Source organism: Hirundo rustica, chromosome 7 (assembly GCF_015227805.2).
Source record: "Hirundo rustica isolate bHirRus1 chromosome 7, bHirRus1.pri.v3, whole genome shotgun sequence".
NCBI lineage: Eukaryota > Metazoa > Chordata > Aves > Passeriformes > Hirundinidae > Hirundo > Hirundo rustica.
In genome coordinates, this window is record NC_053456.1 from 10,905,147 (window position 1) to 10,925,513 (window position 20,367).

Sequence of the window (20,367 nt, forward strand, 5' to 3'; positions counted from 1 at the left end):
TTCTCATGGGGAAAGATAATGCATTTATACAGATCACTAATTAATTTCTGCAGTTTGAATTTTGAAAGGTATCAAAATTAGAGAGATTGTTAGAATGTCTGGATCTTTTTTTCCCTTTATAATCTTATTTTCTTAAACCACAATCCTTTTGATTCTTGTTCTTCTCTTTTCATGCCACCTGGCTTTAGGGAAGACAGAGGTCTGCTCCTCCTCGCACGGGCTGTTGAGGGTGTCAGTAATTATGATATGGTTGGCTGGAAGCTGATATGATTATTTGTTTAGTTCATCCCCTCTGCAGGTTGCTAGCAATGGGACAGTAAGCTAACCTTGTCAGGATATGCCTGTCTGCCAAACACAGCCTCATGCTTACAACTAAAACAGTTAAAACTCCTTTATTGCCTGCAAAGGGCTGTTCTCTCAGAGGTGGAATTGGAATTCTGAGATCTTATTCCCCAAAAGAGGGAGAGGCACTCCTGTGCTGCCCATGCTCCTGAGATGCTGAGCATGGATGAGGCTTGTTCAGTGCCTTGCAGGATCAGGGTTATAAATGTTAGCACTGCACCAGTGGATGTGCCTCTGATGGACTGACTGGTGATGCCCATGGGGTCTGAAGGACCAGGTACAGAGACAGTTCTTGTGTCTCCCTGACAAACGGGACCTTCACTGCAGGTGCCAGACTCATGGGCAAAAACGTAGAGCTGTCTCCTGGTGCAGTGACGGGCTTTTGGGAACAAACATGGTTTGGGAAGGAACTTCTCAGCCTTTGGGACTAGAGGCAAGCCTCTGCACATCATCATGCCCTGCCATTCCATTCCTATTTGCTGTTAGTCATTAAAAAGGAGTGATAAAAAGTTAAATGAAAGAGAGGAAATGAAAACTGGGAGAGTAAGCACAACCTGACAGATGAAAGGAGCAGAGTTCTCAGTTGTGAATATTTCCAATGAGTTTTGTGGCTCTTCGTACAAAATGGCATTTTTATGTGTCTTCTGTCTGGTAGTAAGAATGGGAAGAGGCTATAGTAATCCTTTTCTTTGGTCTGTCAAAGCCTAACCTCTTAGGTCTGGTTCCATTGATTTGATGATTCATTTATTATACAGTCTAAAATTTCAACTCTCAGGGAAAAATGACCAGAAGATGAGGTTGTCTAGACCCAGAGCAAATTAAAGCGGGAATGAAAAACTTTTGAAATACAGATGTTTAAACTTTAATGAAGATTCTGAAAGAAGATGTCATTCAGGACATTACAAAAAAGGGATCTTGGGCAGCATCAATATACTGGAAACAGAAGCCTTTTTACAGCACATAAGATAAGTGAAGGTTCAGCACACCAGGTGTTAAAGACCCCATAAAAACTCTTTTGAGTCATAGGTAAGAGTTTCCATTGACTTTAGTGCGCTGCAGATAGTGTCCCTCTCGCAGAGTCTTAATCCTTTGTGTTATCCCAGATCACTGCTGTAGAAATGATTGCAACAGCCAACAACAGGGAGGCTTACAGCTCCCAAACAGCAGGCAGCAGGTGAGCTCTTATGAGCAAGATCTTATTTTCATGCAAATGACCTTAGTAAGTGAGAATGAGGAACTGGAGAAAAAAAACCACCTTGAATAGGAGACACAAATGGAATTGTTTTTCAATTGAACTTTTCAGTGTATGCCTTTATGCCTCACACAAGACATTTATTGTGAGGCAATGAATTAAAATGAATCACCATTGATACTAATGCCCTATCAAAATAAATCCAGCCTCTTAGATATCTGTCAGGAGGCTCCAAGTCCTCACTGAATGTGAGGTTACTAGATGGCCAGGGGGAAGCTGAGGGCATGGGACCGTGTTGTATCATCAACATCATCATTTTTCACAAGCGTCCCACTTCGTAGGATTTCATTAACTAATTCATTAGCAGTAAGAGAGTCACGGTTAACCTGCTATGCTCATATAGTCTTCTGGGATAATGGGTTCCCTCTACCCCTGGGAATTGTGCTGGGAGACAACAGGATATTGTCTCATTGGTTCCTTGAGGCATTCCCAGCCTGCTACAGAGGAGACTTAAGTGAAGTGTTCTCGTTATGTACAATATAAAATCTGGGCAACTGAGCCAGTGGCAGAAGTCTCATTGCCTTTGCAACATCAGAATTTCATTGTTGTATACAAACTCCTTTCTATCTTATTTCACAGAATTTACATACTGCCCTGCAAGACTGTGGTCTCTGTGAGATTTTTCAGTAGTATCATAATACAAAATGGTATTTACATGTAAACATTTCAATTTATTTTGTGTTATGAGCACAGGGAAATGCTGTGATATCTGCATTTTCCACACCATGGTGCCTGATCTACTAAGAATGACAGTACTTCTGAAGCATTTCGATTTGGGTGTGCATGTCTGCTTGCATCTATTTTTCTTTTAGTATGTGTTTGCTGATGTGGTTTATCTTTTAACGGTGTAAATAGGGATATATACATATAGTCTAAAGATACTGTAAAGATATAAATTGTGGTGGTTTTTGAATTGTTCACTGGAAGTATTTGCCAGAAATGTCATTTCCTTGCATTATGTACATTGTAATGCTTTTCTTGCTTAAAAAGGGAAAAAATGGGCTAAATTTTGTGTAAGTAAATACTTTCCTCCTCACCCCTAAGTGTATTGCTGTCAGCTGATATAATAGGTTTCTCATCAGAGCTGAGGCAGATGTGTGTGCTCTGAGTCCTGAAGGGAGGCAGACAGCATAACTATTTTGTTTTTAGATTTCAAATGGTTTTGAGGGCCTGCCATGAGATGAGAAGTCTCGGGCTGTGATGGTTGTTAAATTACAGAACGCGTGTTTTGACAGCCCAGCAGAGCCTGGGCTGGGCAGGAACTCGCTCCACCCTGGATGGAGAGCACGGGGCTGGCTGCAGCTCTCAGCCAAGAGGTGCTGTGCCAGGCATTTCCCAGAGCTCAGCACCAGGGCTGGCTGTGCCAGGCATTCCCAGACCCCAGCACCAGGGCTGGCTGTGCCAGGCATTCCCAGAGCCCATCACCAGGGCTGGCTGTGCCAGGCACTCCCAGACCCCAGCACCAGGGCTGGCTGTGCCAGGCATTCCCAGAGCCCATCACCAGGGCTGGCTGTGCCAGGCATTCCCAGAGCCCATCACCAGGGCTGGCTGTGCCAGGCGTTTCCCAGAGCCCATCACCAGGGCTGGCTGTGCCAGGCGTTTCCCAGAGCCCATCACCAGGGCTGGCTGTTCAGGCATTTCCCAGAGCCCATCACCAGGGCTGGCTGTGCCAGGCATTCCCAGAGCCCATCACCAGGGCTGGCTGTGCCAGGTGTTTCCCAGAGCCCATCACCAGGGCTGGCTGTGCCAGGCGTTTCCCAGAGCCCATCACCAGGGCTGGCTGTGCCAGGCATTCCCAGAGCCCATCACCAGGGTTGGCTGTGCCAGGCGTTTCCCAGAGCCCGTCACCAGGGCTGGCTGTTCAGGCATTTCCCAGAGCCCATCACCAGGGCTGGCTGTTCAGGCGTTTCCCAGAGCCCATCACCAGGGCTGGCTGTGCCAGGCGTTCCCAGAGCCCATCACCAGGGCTGGCTGTACCAGGCATTCCCAGAGCCCATCACCAGGGCTGGCTGTGCCAGGCATTCCCAGAGCCCATCACCAGGGCTGGCTGTGCCAGGCGTTTCCCAGAGCCCATCACCAATGCTGGCTGTGCCAGGCGTTTCCCAGAGCCCATCACCAGGGCTGGCTGTGCCAGGCGTTTCCCAGAGCCCATCACCAGGGCTGGCTGTTCCAGGCGTTTCCCAGAGCCCATCACCAGGGCTGGCTGTGCCAGGCGTTTCCCAGAGCCCATCACCAGGGCTGGCTGTGCCAGGCGTTTCCCAGAGCCCATCACCAGGGCTGGCTGTGCCAGGCGTTTCCCAGAGCCCATCACCAGGGCTGGCTGTGCCAGGCGTTTCCCAGAGCCCATCACCAGGGCTGGCTGTGCCAGGCGTTTCCCAGAGCCCATCACCAGGGCTGGCTGTGCCAGGCGTTCCCAGAGCCCATCACCAGGGCTGGCTGTGCCAGGCATTCCCAGAGCCCATCACCAGGGCTGGCTGTGCCAGGCGTTTCCCAGAGCCCATCACCAGGGCTGGCTGTTCCAGGCGTTCCCAGAGCCCATCACCAGGGCTGGCTGTGCCAGGCGTTTCCCAGAGCCCACGGGCTATGCAGCTCGGTTCCTGATGGTCTGGCAGCTGGGGGTCCCGGCAGTGGCAGGGGAGCGCCGGCTGTGGTTCAGTGAGTGCTCTGTTAGGGATCTGGAGCCGCCTCTCCCGGCCAGGAGTGGCACATTAGCTCCATGACATCCATTCTGGTAGTGCCAGCAACGTGGTCACTGCCTAACTGGGGTGTGCTGCAGCCTACGGAGTGGCTGAGGGCTGCAGCGTGGAACATATGGAGATTATTTCCTGAATTTATGCAGCACATGTTTTCCTATAAATTAAATTCAGAGAAAATGTGTATCATAATAGGGTGATGCTCGCAGCAGCCTTCCCTGTTATGAATTACAATGACCTCTCTCAACTCGCCGTGTGCCCAGTGAAATGGCTTCATGCAATTGGAAACAATAGTGTATGTGGTATCAGGGTCTGAAAGCCTGACCAAAAGGCTCTCTGACAAAAAACAGGGCCTTTCCCCCTCTCCTCACCCCTCCACTGCTTCACTTTCTCTGCATTTTAGAAACTGCCCAGTTTCCTCCCGAGGTGCCAAGTTGTTGAGAGTGTGAGCAGATGCCCCCGGGTCTGCTCTGTACTGAACTGGGTGCTGCCCTTGCTGGGGAGTGCTGGACAGCAAAGGCAGCTCTGGGTGTGCCAGCAGCCCCACTTTGTGGGTGAGGGTGGTGTGGGTTGACAGAACAGCAGGACAGGGGTCTTTAGCCAGAGTAACAGCAAAGCAGCACATGTCCCTTCTGTATCCTTGGACTGAGGATCCCCAAGTCATTTTCTAGGTCAATATTTGATGTTCTGTTGCCTGAGGCTGGAGTAAAATCATCTTTGCCTTTTTCCTTGGGCGTGCTGAAGCAGCTGAAGCAAAAATGCGGTAGAGATAGTCATTGTAACTTCCCAAAGCATGGAAAAGAAGTTATGTTCCTTACAACTCTGTGTGTGAAATCTTTAGCGGTGGAAATGTAGGAGTGGAGCAAACTGGAAACTCGTAATTAAAATATAAATGTGTGTGTGTATAGATATATATAAAGCAATGGGTACCAGACATCAAAACAATCTGGGGTTTGCTTTGGGACAAATCACAGTGGAGTCAGTACAGACTAATAGAGTGTTCTCACTTGTGTCCCTCAGCTTGAGGGACTTGCTTTTTCATTTGCAGCTGATTACAGGCTAATAGGATTTCAAAGATTTCTGGGAGGGTACAGTTAATAACATTTCATTGCATTTGAGGTTTTTTGGGTTTTTTTGGGTTTTTTGTTTTTTTTTTTTTATGTTCCGTTAATCATACTGATACCTTGCCTTAGAATACATTTTATTACTCTCCTGTTTAGATTCTTGAACCGAATCTTCCCCTCACTCCCTTGCTCCTGTCTAATTGGCAGTTTTCAAGTCATTTGGGATTTTTAAAAAGATGTTATCAGCCTTTTATGTGATAGAAGAAAATGGATCATAGGGATTAAAAATAGTGTTGTGGATTTTTTTAGGTTTAGTCCTCTCCTTGTCTTTCACTAATACATGCATCATGTGGCTTCTACCTTTATGTTTTCTTAATGAAAATTAACAATTTGGAAGCAACTCATGGGAACGACCAATACAGCTGAATTTTATTGGTGCAGACTACTTCTGTGACTGATCTTCTCTGTTCAGTGGCAGTAATAGCCCTAGATATTTTTCTTCAGCAGCTCACATGTTGGGAACACACACTTAGCCTGTAAATATGGATTCAGGAGGAAAATGAATACGGCAGTGTTCAAAGCAGCCAAAAGCTTAGAAATAATGTTCTGCTGTGACTTTTCCAAACTGACATATTGATGTTGGGATTATAAATGAAACCATTGTTCCAGCAAAGGCCAAGACTAATAGAAAGCCTTTATTACTGGTCCATTGGCTAATTCTGCTTGTCTAACCCCTTTGGATGGACACAGTGTCAGAAAACATAGTCACAGAGGTTGCTTTGTGTGAGATTTGGCCTGCTGTGTGATTACATGGGGGCACAAAGATATCTCAATGACAAGTGTTCTTTGACTAAAATTTGTAAAGTCATTTTCTTTCCCTAGGCCTTGGAGAGGAATGAACTGATTTTTAATCTACAGCTTCTATGAGGTGATATTTGCTTTGTGTCCTATCGCCTTTCTATTTATTTTTCCTCTTTCCAAGCAGGTAAACCTCTGTTTAAAGAAATTGTTTCTTCTGATTGGCCTTGGTGCGCTTGACAGCTGTCATGTACAGGGACTATACTTGAATAGATGTCTTTAGAGCTAGACAGTCTTAAAGGGCTTTAATTTTTTTGTCTTTGCACATGCAGGGAATGCCTGGGAGCCAGAGACCCTTATTGTGGCTGGGATAACAAGCAGAAGCGATGCACCACCATTGAGGACAGCTCCGACATGAGCCTCTGGACCCAAAATATTACTGAGTGCCCAGTAAGTGGAGAGAGTGGAAATATTTTATATATACTGATGTGTGTATGTGTAGAAGGGAGAAAGGAAGGTGAGTGTGTGGCAGCCTGAAGAGGTCTGACTGTTCTAATCTGACTCCAGCAGACCTGAGACCAAATCTATGTGATATTGCAAAGTGATGGCCTTTTTCCCTGGCCCTGGTCTCCAAGAGATGCATGTATAGAAAAGAAGTGTGTCTTCTTGAATCAGCTGGAGTTGACTCTCCATCTCCCTTCCCAGCCACCCACCCTTCTCTGATGACAATATCCAGTGCCTGGCTGTGATCCCCAGAAGCTGTTTGACAGAGTATAATCCCTGCTGCTTGAACTGTACCTCCAAGATGGCTGGGGACGAAAAACCAGTCTTGTTAAATAAATTGAGGGTGGAGGAGAAATTTTAATAATGTTCATGGCTATTATCTAACGTCAATTAGCGTGTTAATACTGCTAAGTCCAGTAGATAGGGAGAGAGGACTGGATGGGTTATATCTTCAGTTTCTGTCTGGAGGTGCTGGGATGTTTATTCCCCTTATCTTCCTTACTCCTCAGATATTTTCCCAGGAAATATTAGTCATTACTTCAATCCATCCTCAGCTTGGCAGGCTTAAGTTTTTCACTGCTGGATTCAGAGGCTTGTGTGTTTATAACCCTCCTGTGTTGAACTGGGATGCAGTGCTTCTTGATTGCCCATGCTGTTATCTTGTCCTGCTTAATGCCTGTGTCTGTTGATAGGTGTGTGAGGTGTTAATCCTCTAGTTTGAACATGTCTGCTGTGGTGCACACTGGGGAATAAACTACTCCAGATCATTGTTTCAAGGTCATAAAAATCCAGCGCAGAATATTCAGGAGCTTTGGCTGTTCTTGGGGTGCTAGTTTTACATTTGTTTTAACATTCCATTGTAGATTATTTTCTGTGTAGATGCTCCTATTCTGTTACATGTGTCAACCTTGTGCTCTTTGACTGACAGGCTGCCAAGCTGTTTAAAATCCACATGCAAGTGCCTTCTTTTTCTTTAACCCCTGACACTCGCTGGAACAAATCCACACTGTCGTGGAGGGGGATGGCTCATTTAAGCACCTGCATCAGCAATATCCAAGTATTTCCTTGTATTCAGTGCAGGACAAAGGTCATGGTCAACAGAAGCAAGGGTCTAGGACAGCGTGTGCAGATGAGCGCTGGAAAGGAGGGGAAATGTAATGACCGAATGCCAAATTTCATTCCTGCAAAAGACCTGTCTGTGAGTTTAGTTGGATGAGTTACTACCATAAGAAGTCCTGGCTTTTCCCACCCTACTTTCCTGGGCTGAGCACCAGGCACTCAGCTGTGCTGGTACAGCTGTATGTGAGATCACAGTCAAGTGTGAAATGGTGTAGATTAAAAGAACCCCTCCCAAATAAACTCTTCCTAACCCAGCTAATGTCAGTGAGTTCTTCTGCAGCCTAGCCCACAAACAGATGTCCTGGCACAGCTGAGAGACTGGCATTCAGCATCTTTTAAAGCCAGAACTGGCATATTATTGAATTATATCCTACATGGGCCAGGCATTTGTATGAGTCAACCGCAACACTAGCACAACTTGACTGCTTCTCTTGAGCAAACAGGCTTGTTCAGAGCTAGCCTGAACATCTGTGCACAGCACTACACTGTGCCACAGATTCCCACTCTCCAGCTTTAATATTAAGGGGACTTTAGACAGAGGATTAATTGTGCAGTGTTAACATAATACACTGGGTAATGGTTACTGTATGTTATTACTAGATAACATCCAGAGTCTCCTGAGGGTTCATTACTAGAGGCTGCAATCTCAACCATTTTAACATTAAGAAAGGGTAGCACACAAGTTCCACAAACTGGACTGCTCTTCCATATGCCCATGCTTTATCAGGGAGTCCTGATACAGGATTGTAAGAGCTTTCCTGGGAGAAGGGAGTGTAAGGCTTGGGAGAAGGGAGGGAGGCGCACTTTGATTTCAGAAAAACAGACACAAATCCTGTTTTGTGATATCATACTGATGCCAACATGAGCCACCAGCAGGAAAGGAACTTGAACTAATAAACTACTAGCAAAACTCATGGTGTCACTGTTGAGGGTGTTTGGCAAGTCAGGAATTGAGTATTCCCAGTAAAGTGTGCTGTCCTCCTTATCCTGAGCCAAACAATTTTCCTTCCAGGTTTTCATCCCAGTCTCTCCCTGTGTTTCCAGCAAACCCCTATCTTAGTCATATTGCATCTGTTCCATGCTACCTCATATTCTTGCTAATCAGTGGCAGTTTCCCCTCTCTGTTTTTGGGTGTCTGTACCCTGCTGTCAATTCATGTGGACTCAGCTGCTCAGAGCTGCAGTGCCCAGGGTGATCCTGCTCACACTGAAGCATCTCCAGTGCAAAGAAGAGTCTTTGGGTGCTGGGATTTAAATCTGTGAATTGCTGGAAACAGAAATTTTTCCCATGTCCCAAGGATTTTATACCCTGGATAGTTTTGAATGGCTTTTCATGGGAATTGCAAAAAGGTGTTACAAGGACATAAAGTTCAGTTCTTTGTTCTGAACACTAGTTTGTTTCAAGGAAAATACTGCTACTTATGGACAGTCTTTTCCTCTAGATTTGATTTTATAAATGGTTTTAAGTAGTTTGACTAAAACTTTGCAGGAGTTTTCAGCTTTCATTAAACAGCTAGCATGGAAATTTCCAGATTAAGTAATTAAAGCTTGGCAAAATTATAAGCAATTTATATCAGAATCCTAAGATAAAGAATAAGTGAATTGAAAGAACAAGGAATGTTTCCAGTTTTACCTGTAATATCAGAACAAACATGGAAAATATCCTTGTAGCAGGGATTAGGAGTGGTCAGTCTGAATTTTTAGATACTGCGCTTGAGCTTGTAGATTCTACAAGGAAGAAAGAAAAAGATGAGGTCTTTATTGTGAGTATGGTAGTTTATAAAAGACAAGAATTCCAGAATTGGCAATATTGTCAGCTGAGAGAAGGGCATCTGATCAGATGTGTTTTTAAAGATGTCCTCTCTGTCTGATGGGCACTGTGTAGGCTTCAAAGGATTTGTCTTGTAAAGGTATTCCTGAAAAAGATCAGTGCATATGGGGTTTTATCCCACTTTCCAAGTTTGCTCTTTTGAAGATATTTTTGTGAATTTAAAGATGGAATAATAATCCATATGTAATTTCTTAAGCATAAAAACTTCCCACACTCACAGTGTGACATGTTTATAAATCTCAGCATTTTGGTTATGGTTGCTTATTTGTTTAATTTTGGGTTGTTTCCCAGTATCACTTATGAGCCAATAATTATTTGTTAGCTTTTTTTTTTTTTTTTTTTTTAATTGATGCCACGGGCCATATCATACCATTGATTTCTGAACAGAACTCCCTGCTGGAATCAGCAAGGCTTTCTGGCTCAAAAATGAATAGAAATGATCCAACTTGGATTATGACTTTTGTAAGGCAGGAGGAAAAAGGAGATAAAAATCTAGTATTAAATATCTCGAAGTACTTATTTTGACTCTCCCCCTCCAACTTCTAGAAACCCAACTGTATTGATTTTTAAACAACGTTTAAAAGAGCAAATTCAACAACAACAAAACTCAGTGATCTCCTCTGTGGGCATCTTGCCTTGTAACCTGCAGCCCAGAGCAAATTTTTACAACTACATGATAATCTATTGCAAACAAAGGCTTACAGCAGATGCCTGAAACCCCCAGCTGCAGCCTGATGAGTGCAGTATCAGATCTAAATTGCTTCCATGCCACTGCTGCATCTTTTTGATGCTGCTGTAGATGGGTGAGAGGGGAAGATGATAACTCACCAGAGGTACAATCTCAGTGTTTAACGTTGTGCCAGTCTTGGAGAACAAGCACAGAGCAGCATGTTTTGGAGGATGAGTGCTGGAAGGCACACTTCCCATGGCTGTGGTTGGCTCCCTGCATGACTCCTGAGCGGGCTCACAGCCACTCGTGCCTCGGTTTACTTGTAAAGCAGGGACAATCATTTCCCCTTTGGGGCAGCCCAGGGGACTGATCTTGCTGGCAGCAGAGCTCAGTGAACATGGCACAGTGAGAATTGTCAGGGTAGCTGGCTCAGATTTGGGGCCAGGGCTGCTTGCCAGGGGCCCAGCCTCTTCCTTCCTTCACCCTTCATTGTGTGCAACACCGAGGCCAAATCCAGTGCTGCCTTTGCCAGCGGCTTTACCAAAGCTGCTGAGCACCCCACCACCACGTGGGTCACCCCACAGGCATGGGCAGCCACCATCTGCCTGCAAGGCCTGGCACTTAGGGACGGGGCATGAGGTGGGGAGCATGGAGGGAGCCACCAGGGCAGAAGTGCATCATGTGCACCATGTGCTGTTACAAGGGAGCAGCTGTACGCAGGCAGGGCCAGCACCGATCCCTTTCTGCATCGTGTTTCTCGAGTCAGTAGCAGAGGGGATGCCAGGACAGGGATGTTCAGGGCAGCTTTCAAGACATGGTCTTGGGCTGCAGGATTTTGCAGTAGTGGTGGAGTGGGCACAAGAAAGCAGTAGTGGCCAGGAGTGATTCCAGGAGAAGCAGGTAGTACACATCCTCTCCAGAGAGCCTTGGGGGCAAGGGCCTCAGCAATCTGGTCCCCCAGCCCTCAGCTTAGGGCTCCCCTAGAAGCACTGGTTGAAACAGGGCACAGGAGAGCAAGTTCTGACACCCTGTCTACTGGGGGGTTGTCACCAGTCCTGAAATAGTTCTGTTTCTCATGTTCTTGGTCTGCCAGTACTACTGTATTTTTCCTTCATTGCAGTGTGCAGGAAGCTGTCAAGTCCCAGCCTGTTCAGGGCTGTGCAGGCATGAAACAAAGGGCAGAGGGAACAGAAAGCAGCATGGTCTGGTCTATAAATTGTCTTGAGATGAATTCTTGCCCTTTAGGTGACTATGTGATCCTCAGCATTAATGCTAGTCACCATCATCTCCTTCACTTCTTGTTCTTCATCCATGCGGCCATTTAGGCTACAGCTCAGTTTAGAAAGGGGGACAGTTCTTGCTGCAGGTTTGGACAGGGCCAAACTCAGTAAAGCCACAGCCTCAGCTGGTCACTGTGGTTGTATGAACACTAACTTGGAAAGCCCTCTGCAGGAGGCCCTGCAGAGGCTGGAATATGATGGAGTGGGGTCAGTCAGTACTGGCCATGGTGTTCGTGAAAGGCTGAAGCTGTGCAGTGTGGAGCAGGGAGCGTGGTGGTGGTGTGGTGTGGCAGATGGATGCTTGCTCCTGGTGTGATGCTGGCTGGGTCGGCTCAGTGCCTGTGTGCACATGTTAGGTATGCAGGATGGAATTTGGAGGGTAAATATTGATGTGGCATTGTCTGAAAACAACCCTCTGTTTTGAATCCTGCTCACAAGCACAGACAGCTCCCATCTAGGATGCATCCTAATCCCCCTGGCAGCTCTGTTTGGCATTTCCATTGTGGGCCTGTCTCCAGAAATGTAAACTTGCTATTAATGACTTTTTTTTTTCCTCTCTTAAAATTAGGTGAAAAACCTGACAACAAATGGAAGACTGGGGCCTTGGTCCCCATGGCAACTGTGTGAGCATTCAGATGGGGACAGCACAGGCTCCTGTATGTGTAGGTCACGTTCATGTGACAGCCCTCGTCCTCGCTGTGGAGGTCGCAGCTGTGAAGGCGCCAGGATTGAGGTCGCAAATTGTTCAAGGTACCTCACATCTTTGTGCTTCTTAAGAGAACAAGAGTTGTGTCTGTCCACAGCTTAGCTCCTTCCTTGTGACCGTGTCATTGTATCTCAGCCAAAGTGAGGGGTGTGAGGTCCAGCTTGAAGTCAGTGTGAAATGAAGAAACCCAAGGGCTCTGAGCGAAGGGCCCTCAGCCAAGGCTCTTGGAAGACAAGCACCCCAAATTACTGTACACTACCCTGGGCCTTGGTTTCCCTCAACTGTACAGTGAGTAGTGACCCATCAGGGGAGGTGAGTAAGGCAGAGGTAGTTGTCAGCCAGCCAAACAGCAGACTAAAAAACTCAATAAGCTCATAATTTTTCAGAGTTTGGGTTCCAGGGCCACATCGCCAAAACCAAGCAGAGCTCCTTCAGAGCAACGCTTGTAAGGGCAGGGCTGAGCCTAGCTCCAGGCAAGGCTTGTTTGCCTTGTTCTGCCAGTCTGTGACCTGTCTGCAGCACAGCCTGTCTGCTGGGCAGGTGAGAGCAGCACGTCGCCCTCTGGCAGCCAGCGGGCGCTGGAACAGCACAGGCAGCTCAGCTTGTGCCCAAGCGCTGCCTGCCCATGGGAGCCTGAAGCCCAGCTTTGGCAGCATGGAAGCTAAATGTCCTCCTGCACGGTGCCCAAACATAGCCATGTTTGTGTCCCTGGTACCCCACCACCCTCAGACTACATCATGTCATGTCATGACTCAAGGGAAGACGATGCAGTAGTGTAAGCACTGTTTAATCAGGGTGGGGGCAGCCAGGATTTTGGTAAATACTGGGTCAATTTGGTTTTTATCTACTTTATCTTCTCCATAAACATTCGTTCCATTAAGGACAGCTGCCTCTTGACTCATCCCTGGAGATCAGTGCTGGTCTTGGCACCAAAAATTCAGCAATACTCATGTTTTAATTGGCATCTCTCCTCCTAGTTGTGGGCTGTGTTGCCCTAAAGGTGTGCAGTCATTCCTGCCCCTGTGTTGCCACTGCGGGCTGAGTGAAGCCTTCTCCAGGCAGGCTTTTTCCATCAGTGGCAAATGGAAAACATGCCAGTGGGATGGATTTCTCAGCACTGCTCTGATGGCAAAAGAGACAGGAACAGCTTCTTAGAAGGGGATGAAAAACAGATTATTCAATCTTAAGACATACGAAAACAGCATGGTTTGAAAAATAGGGACATCTGGTCATCCTACATCCGCTTCAGCCCTCAAATTTCCTTTAATTGACTTCATATGGCATTGAGATTTCTTTCTGCAAAGAGGGAGTAGGATGTTTAAAGATGAGTTCTATTAAAAATCTGGAGATCTGAAAGTGGAAGGTGTTTTTATTTCTATTAAAAATCCTGAAACACAAATAGATGCTGAGAATTGCTGGGGTTTTGAGAAATTTTGAGTAATTTCTTTAGTAGAAATTACTTGCCGTTTTTGCAGCAGTAACAGCAACCTTCCATTTGTTTTTTTTTCTTTTCATGATTTTACATATAATCATTCTTTTGGATTAAAGAATGGCGAGGTAATAGGTGGTTTAAAACATAGCAGAATAACATGGAACAGTAGGATTTTTATATGAGTGGATTTCTTGTTCTTTGGCCTTGTTTGGGGTGTGAGAGGGGAAGGGAGAGAGGAAGAGGGATGAGAGAACAAGAGGAGGGGGAAAGATCCAACAGGGTCTGAAATAAAGCTGCCAAGAACAGGCAAGAGTTGATAAAAAATACAAAAACTGTGAAGGGCAATGTGGGTTTTAACTTTCATCCTCTGCCCTGATTGGTGCTATGCCAGAAAATATTTCTTGCCAGCAGTGTTATTAGTTCAGTAAATGCTTTGAAAATTAACATCTGTTTTCAAGCTTAGCTTTCAGGAGTCAGAGAGCACCTGAGTTGTTTTTTGACTAGACTTTTTAGAAAGGTTTTTCTTTATAAAAAAACACACCCCAGAAAAGATATTTTTTGGCTTAAGGCACTGAAGTGTCAAGATTAGGGAGTTTTATAAGACAGAGCATTACCACTGGCTCCATATGAAATGAAACCTGCAGCACAGAATAGATGAGATATGGTTCCTCCTCTCCTGCTTCAAGGCCCAGTGCTGCCAAATCAGAGGAAGGTGAGCTTTAATAAATGCAAGATTTTAAAGATGAAAATGTTGGCTTCTGTGTAAGCACACGTTTGAGGCACCTGCACGTGCTCAGCCTCTCGTAGGAGCTTTGCCAATGTCTCCAGCGCTGAGGTGTGAACTAGGGGGTTTTACATCACACTGCCTTCAGGCTGTGTTACCACTTGTTCAGCAGAGATGTGATCACTCATTAAACCGTGAAACTCGGTGCTGCCTCTGAGCTCTTAATTGCCTCTGGTTGCTACAGATTTAAGGTCACACTACAGTGACGTCTGCAGGCGGCCATGAAAGCTAGAAGCGATTATTGTTATTTTTAATGAAATTTGAGATTTCCACTTAATAGGATTCAATGCTGAAGGCTTTAGGAAAACACAAAATATTATGAGGTTTGTGATAAAAACATGGGAGCTGGCAGTGGTATAGCTGTAAAAGATTTAAAGCACCAGTACCTACTGAATTAGCAGAGGGTAGGGTTTTTACATCCTTCAGTACAACTGGCATTCATGATCCTCAGAACCCAAAGTCTTTGTGCAGAAGAGTTCAGGACATACAACTTTGGGAACAGCCATTGGGTCAGAAGAGCAGGGTTATGATATGTGGGGAAGAGGATGGGGGAATAGTCAATGAAAATTACACTAACCGCACTCTTACTCAGTAAATCCTAGGAGACATTTTCAAAATCATTCAGCGTTGGCTTAGTTGTCTTCCTTTCCAATTCTTAGAGACTTCAAAGGGAGGAAAGTTAGGCCACTGCTAAGCCCTTTTGAAACTCCCTTTTAAAAAACTCCCCTGATACAAAGTGTGGTTGAAATGAATAATCTATTCTCCCACGAGTTCAACACTTCTCCCATACTCTGTTCTGTCTCACCCTTTTTGCTAGAAATGGCGCTTGGACTCCGTGGTCCTCCTGGGCCCCATGCAGCACCTCCTGTGGGATCGGCTTCCAGGTCCGGCAGCGGTCCTGCAGCAATCCCGCTCCACGCTATGGGGGCAGGGTCTGCGTTGGACAGAGCAGGGAGGAAAGGTAAAGCTTGTCCACGATGGTGTGCGTTCATTTCTGTGGTTGTAACGTTGGTGGCTGGGAAGGCAGATGGATGGAGGCTGTTGGGCTCAACGCACAGAGCGCAGGCAGTCCCAGAGCCCAGGAGGGATGCGGCTGTTCATGTGCATGGACACTCTCTTTCAGTGAGCCTGTGAACACCAGACACTTCAGAGCTGTCCTCACTCCCAAGCAGGACCCTTCAGACCTTCTCAAGAATTCCTGTCCCACACAGAGGGCTGGCCTCCTCCCCGAAGGGAGAAGCTGTGCCTGCTGTTGGCACTGTAGAGTTTATAGACAGTCACTCCATTCTGATCTGTCCCTGGGGTAGCAGCTGAGTGTGAGCAGCTTTCACTGCCAGTTGCACCATTCCCAAGTCTCTATTACTTGTGCTGATGCTCCAAAAGTAGTTCAAGGCAAAATACAGCTTAACTCACAGATTCAGGCTTGAGTTTTTGCAGGGCATGGTATCAGAAAAACATCTTTTTCCCCCTCTAAACTGTGAAAATTTCGCACAAAATTACTAAACCCCAATACTTTCTGAACCAACAGAGCCATCTGCACTAGAACGCTTCTACAAGCTTGGCCCCTCATGAAATGCCTGCTTCAAGGCATTCCAACTTCTTTCCAGGCCTGACATTTCTTTAAAGGCCACCTCTACATGGCAATCGGCTTGTCCCTTGAGTGGTCACTAAGACATATGTCTCTGCGTTTGTCAGAATAAAAAGAGCAATTCATTTAACTTCCATGTTTCAAGACATTTTAATGTTTGGTTTGACTTGTGTCCATTTACAACGGTCCTTGTTGGGTTTAAGGACTACCTCTGAGTCAGTTGCAGTTCTGTGTGATTAAATTTGAGAGCAATATTGATTAAAAAGCTGAACAAAATTACAGTTGCTTTTGACAGAGAACATGAAATAGCATTCACTTAGGGCCTGCTTTTAGTTGCATACAGGATCCAGTTGCAAACTCTAGCTTTTTAGGGTCAAGGCAGCAGTAAAAGCAGGACTGTGTGAAGAGAAGACTGTCAGGTGTTTAGCACCTGCCATTAGTGATAGATCACTGTTGAGTTGTCCTCCAACCAGTTATCCCATTTAGAATATTTACTATCCACTATCTTTTTGTGACACTTTGGTTTCTGTTTATGACCTCTTTTGTGGACTCAGTGTTTGTGGAAAAGTTTTGAGAAAGCACTTCAGAAAGCCTGATCTCCACCATTTACCACAACCATGTCACCCTCACTGAGCTCAGCCTGATTAACCACTCCCATTTGGTAAATTTCTCTCCATGGACAGGAATATTGCTAATCTGATGTTGTGTCAGCCTCCGCTGGCTCTCTGTGCATGCATCAGTTGCACCCAAATGCAGTGTGCAGTCTCGCGTCCCGCACAGTTTTGTCCCTCGGATGTGCTGACGTGGAGCTGTTTGAGCAATGCACTTTCTTCTTTCAGGTTCTGTAATGAAAACAGTCCATGTCCATTACCAATTTTTTGGTCTTCATGGGGACCTTGGAATAAATGTAGCGTGAATTGTGGTGGAGGGATTCATTCAAGGCAGAGGTCCTGTGAAAATGGAAACACATGCCCAGGCTGTGCTGTGGTATGTATTATTTCCTGACATTACCTGAGGGACACCTATTGACACTAGCATTGAGGAATGGGGTATTTAACTTCTCCCTCCATTGTGGTTTTATTGGTGTCCTCAGTTTTTGCTGCAGAGGATGCTGAAATGAACTTGGAAACAGAGGGGTGGCAGATTGAGGGACAGACTGGTTTTCAGAGTTCTTCGTTAGGCTCCCGTAGGCCCATATCAAGTCCTTTACCTGAAAGCTCTATACATCTTCTTTTCTTCTGTCCCACTCCCAAGGATGATCCTGTTGAGTCAGGGAGGTCATACACACATCAGAAATGAATTGTGCTCTCATCCTTGAGTGAACAAGAGATCCAATACCCCATGTGCTCTCTTTACTTTCCCTTTCCTGTTCTGACAGCTGTTTTATGCAGCCATTTTAATTGGTTTTGTGGGGTTTCATTTCAGTGTAAGCAGACTTTATCTGGAACCTCCCATTTCTTCTTCACAAGCTGCTTAGCATTTACACTAGAATCATGAAGTCCTGAAGCAATACATTTCTTCCCCTCTGCCAGAAAAGAGTTGTTTATTTAGTTATTTTGAATTAAGGATACAAGTGTTTGTCACTGGAAGTCATCTTATTAGTGATAAGAATTGTAGAACCCTCAAATCCCCTCATTCTCAGCCAGTAAGAATATTGTCTGTGCTCAATTGCCGCTCTAGACCAGGGATGACAAATGGTTCATAACCTCCACTAGAGAGTTTGAAAAGCCAACCAAACAAAAATAGCTGTAAAAAGATCTACTCTAAGCCCATATTAAAAATAAAATAATAAACTTTCAAGGAATAAACCTTACTGACATTTCGTCCTCTTGAGGCTTCTCTAGGCTGACCTGAAAACAGCATCTCAGGGTCAGACCAGAAAACCTGTTTGCTGTTATCACTATCTATTGCCTGAATTATTCTTCTGCCCATAATGAACCAAGCTGTCGAAGCCCCATAGGACTTTGAGTCAGCAAAGAAACACAAATCTGAGGGAGACATAAAAATAGAAAGCGCAGCTTGCCCTTGAGGTCCACCTATGCACCACTGCCTCCATAGTCACCACATTTTGTGCCGTGCCCAGCACTGAAGTGTTCCGCTGAGGTCCGATAAGGTGGATGGGGATTGTTTGAGATCCAGAGAGTACCCCCTTAATTTCTGAAGAAGCCTCTGCCAGTTAGGCTGCTGCTGTTTAATAAGTAAGGAGGGAGTGGTTTTCCTTCTTGGCAGGAATATAAGACCTGCAACCCGGAGAGCTGCCCGGAGGTGCGCAGGAACACGCCCTGGACACCGTGGATGCCTGTCAACATCACCCAGAACGGCGCCCGGCAGGAGCAACGCTTCCGCTACACGTGCCGGGCGCAGCTGTCGGACCCCCACGAGCTGCAGTTCGGGAGGAAGAAAACCGAGAGTCGCTTCTGCCCCAACGACGGCTCCGCAGTGTGTGACACTGACTGTACGTGCTGCCAGCTCTCAGGGGCCCGGGGCAGGCCTGGCTGTGGTGGTGGAAGGGGGATGCTCTAGGGACGAGCCCTGACTGTGCCTGCAGCAGGGTCGATGTGCAGCTGGCATCACTGCAGAGTGGCAGGGATGGGGAGAGCCCTGTGGCGCAGATACGCGGTCATGAGCTCGGTGCTTGTGGCAGCGTATAGGTTTGTTCTTGCTCCTGCTGGGCTGCCCGAAAGACAGCAGGCGAGTAATGAGGGTGTAAAGAAGAGAAGAGCTATTCTCAGGACGGTGTCTTGTCTTTCTCCGTGGAGCTCTCCTTGTGCGCTGTCTCCCAGGTTGTTCCCTACAGGACTGCTGTGATGCAAGGCAGCATCTTGAGGGCACAGCCTGGACTGCCACAATTTGCTGCCCAGGGAGGTCATTTATCAAGGTTACCGACAGACACAATTTGTATGGGTACAAATTTATTTTTCTGTCTAGCTTAGCTGTACAGCTTAGCTGTAGCTCTGGGGAAAAAAAGCTCTTGCCAAAGGCTTTCAACAGAAACTATTCTGCAGGGTACATAGATCCTGATTTTATTCGTAAGCTGAACCCCTGTTTTAAAAACCCTAACAAATGATTAATTTGTGATTTTATGGTGTCTTGTTTGTTTTCCTTGAAGCTCTTGTTGATGACCTCCTCAAGACTGGTAAGACCTCTGCACGGATTATCAATGGGGGCTGGTCCTTTTGGGGGGCCTGGTCTTCCTGCTCCAGGGACTGTGAGCTGGGCTTTAGGATCAGGAAGAGAACATGCACAAACCCTGAACCTAAAAATGGTGGCTTGCCCTGTGTGGGATCAGCGACGGAGTACCAAGACTGCAATCCTCACCCCTGCCCAGGTAACCATGATCATCTTCCTGCATGAAATTCAGAGGCATTTTCCCAAATCTTAATGGTAGAGCAGCAACAACAACAACCACAAAAATCAGTATTCTTAAGCTGCTTTTTTTTTTTTTTTTTTTTTTTTAATTTGGGGGCTTTTTCCTTATTTTTTTTAAAGCTATTGTAATGACCCACGTATGTTATCTTTAGTGCTGACTTAGGTTTCACCTCGGCTCAGAGGGTAACATCCCTGGCCACATCCTCTAGAGGAAGTAGAATGGTGGCTTGTAGCAATCCTTTGCTTCAGGAAGGTTTGATGCTCCATCCACTGGAGGGCATCACAATGCATCTGCTCCGTGATGAGGAGGCAGGCTTAATAAATGTGGCTTAATACTGTATAGAGATGCTTGATGTGGTGGTTCTTCTTGTGAACACTTGTTTCTTCCCCCTCTCCTGCTTACGTATTGTTCTTGCGATGGGCATCTACTCTTGACATCAGTTACCATTTCCTGCACAGCCAGCAGGGAGTATTCTTGCCTGGTTTCCTGGTTTTCGAGTTTGTCCTCATGTTTATGTTGCACTCCTGGTCCAGAATAGTAGTAATAGACCAATGACTACTGTATTCTCTCTCACTTATCCTTCTCCTTGCTCTGTAATAACTGTCTAAAGTAAATTTAAGTGATCTTACACAAATTACCTTGCCTCCTTGCAGTTCCAGCAATTATCTACCTCTAGTAATACAGTTTGTGGCCTACACTTGAAAATGCTCTATTATAGCAGTACTATTATGATTCTAAAATTCAATACAAAGATAAAATTCACATGCAGATATGATCAGATGTGCAGCGAGAGCATAGCAGGAGTGTCAAATATTGCACTCTATGGCCTATAAAAAGGAAATAACTCTAGCACTATAAGGCAGCTATTAGTACTATTTTGGAAGCTCTCAGTGGCTTTTCACTAATGTCTGTGCCCTTTTTTTGTGCTGTTTTCT

General features: G+C 45.8%; 1 protein-coding gene across 5 annotated transcripts in view; it reads left to right on the forward strand.

Annotated features, from left to right (window-relative positions):
- Window positions 1-20,367, forward strand: part of SEMA5B (semaphorin 5B) — a 267,532-nt gene that overhangs the window by 217,429 nt on the left and 29,736 nt on the right. For all 5 annotated transcript variants that reach the window (XM_040069356.2, XM_040069357.2, XM_040069358.2 and 2 more), the window contains 6 exons: window positions 6,482-6,599; window positions 12,121-12,302; window positions 15,292-15,435; window positions 16,902-17,049; window positions 18,292-18,517; window positions 19,172-19,390. In XM_040069356.2, coding sequence (XP_039925290.1) covers window positions 6,482-6,599; window positions 12,121-12,302; window positions 15,292-15,435; window positions 16,902-17,049; window positions 18,292-18,517; window positions 19,172-19,390 — 1,037 coding nt within the window. The remainder of the gene's footprint in view (window positions 1-6,481; window positions 6,600-12,120; window positions 12,303-15,291; window positions 15,436-16,901; window positions 17,050-18,291; window positions 18,518-19,171; window positions 19,391-20,367) is intronic.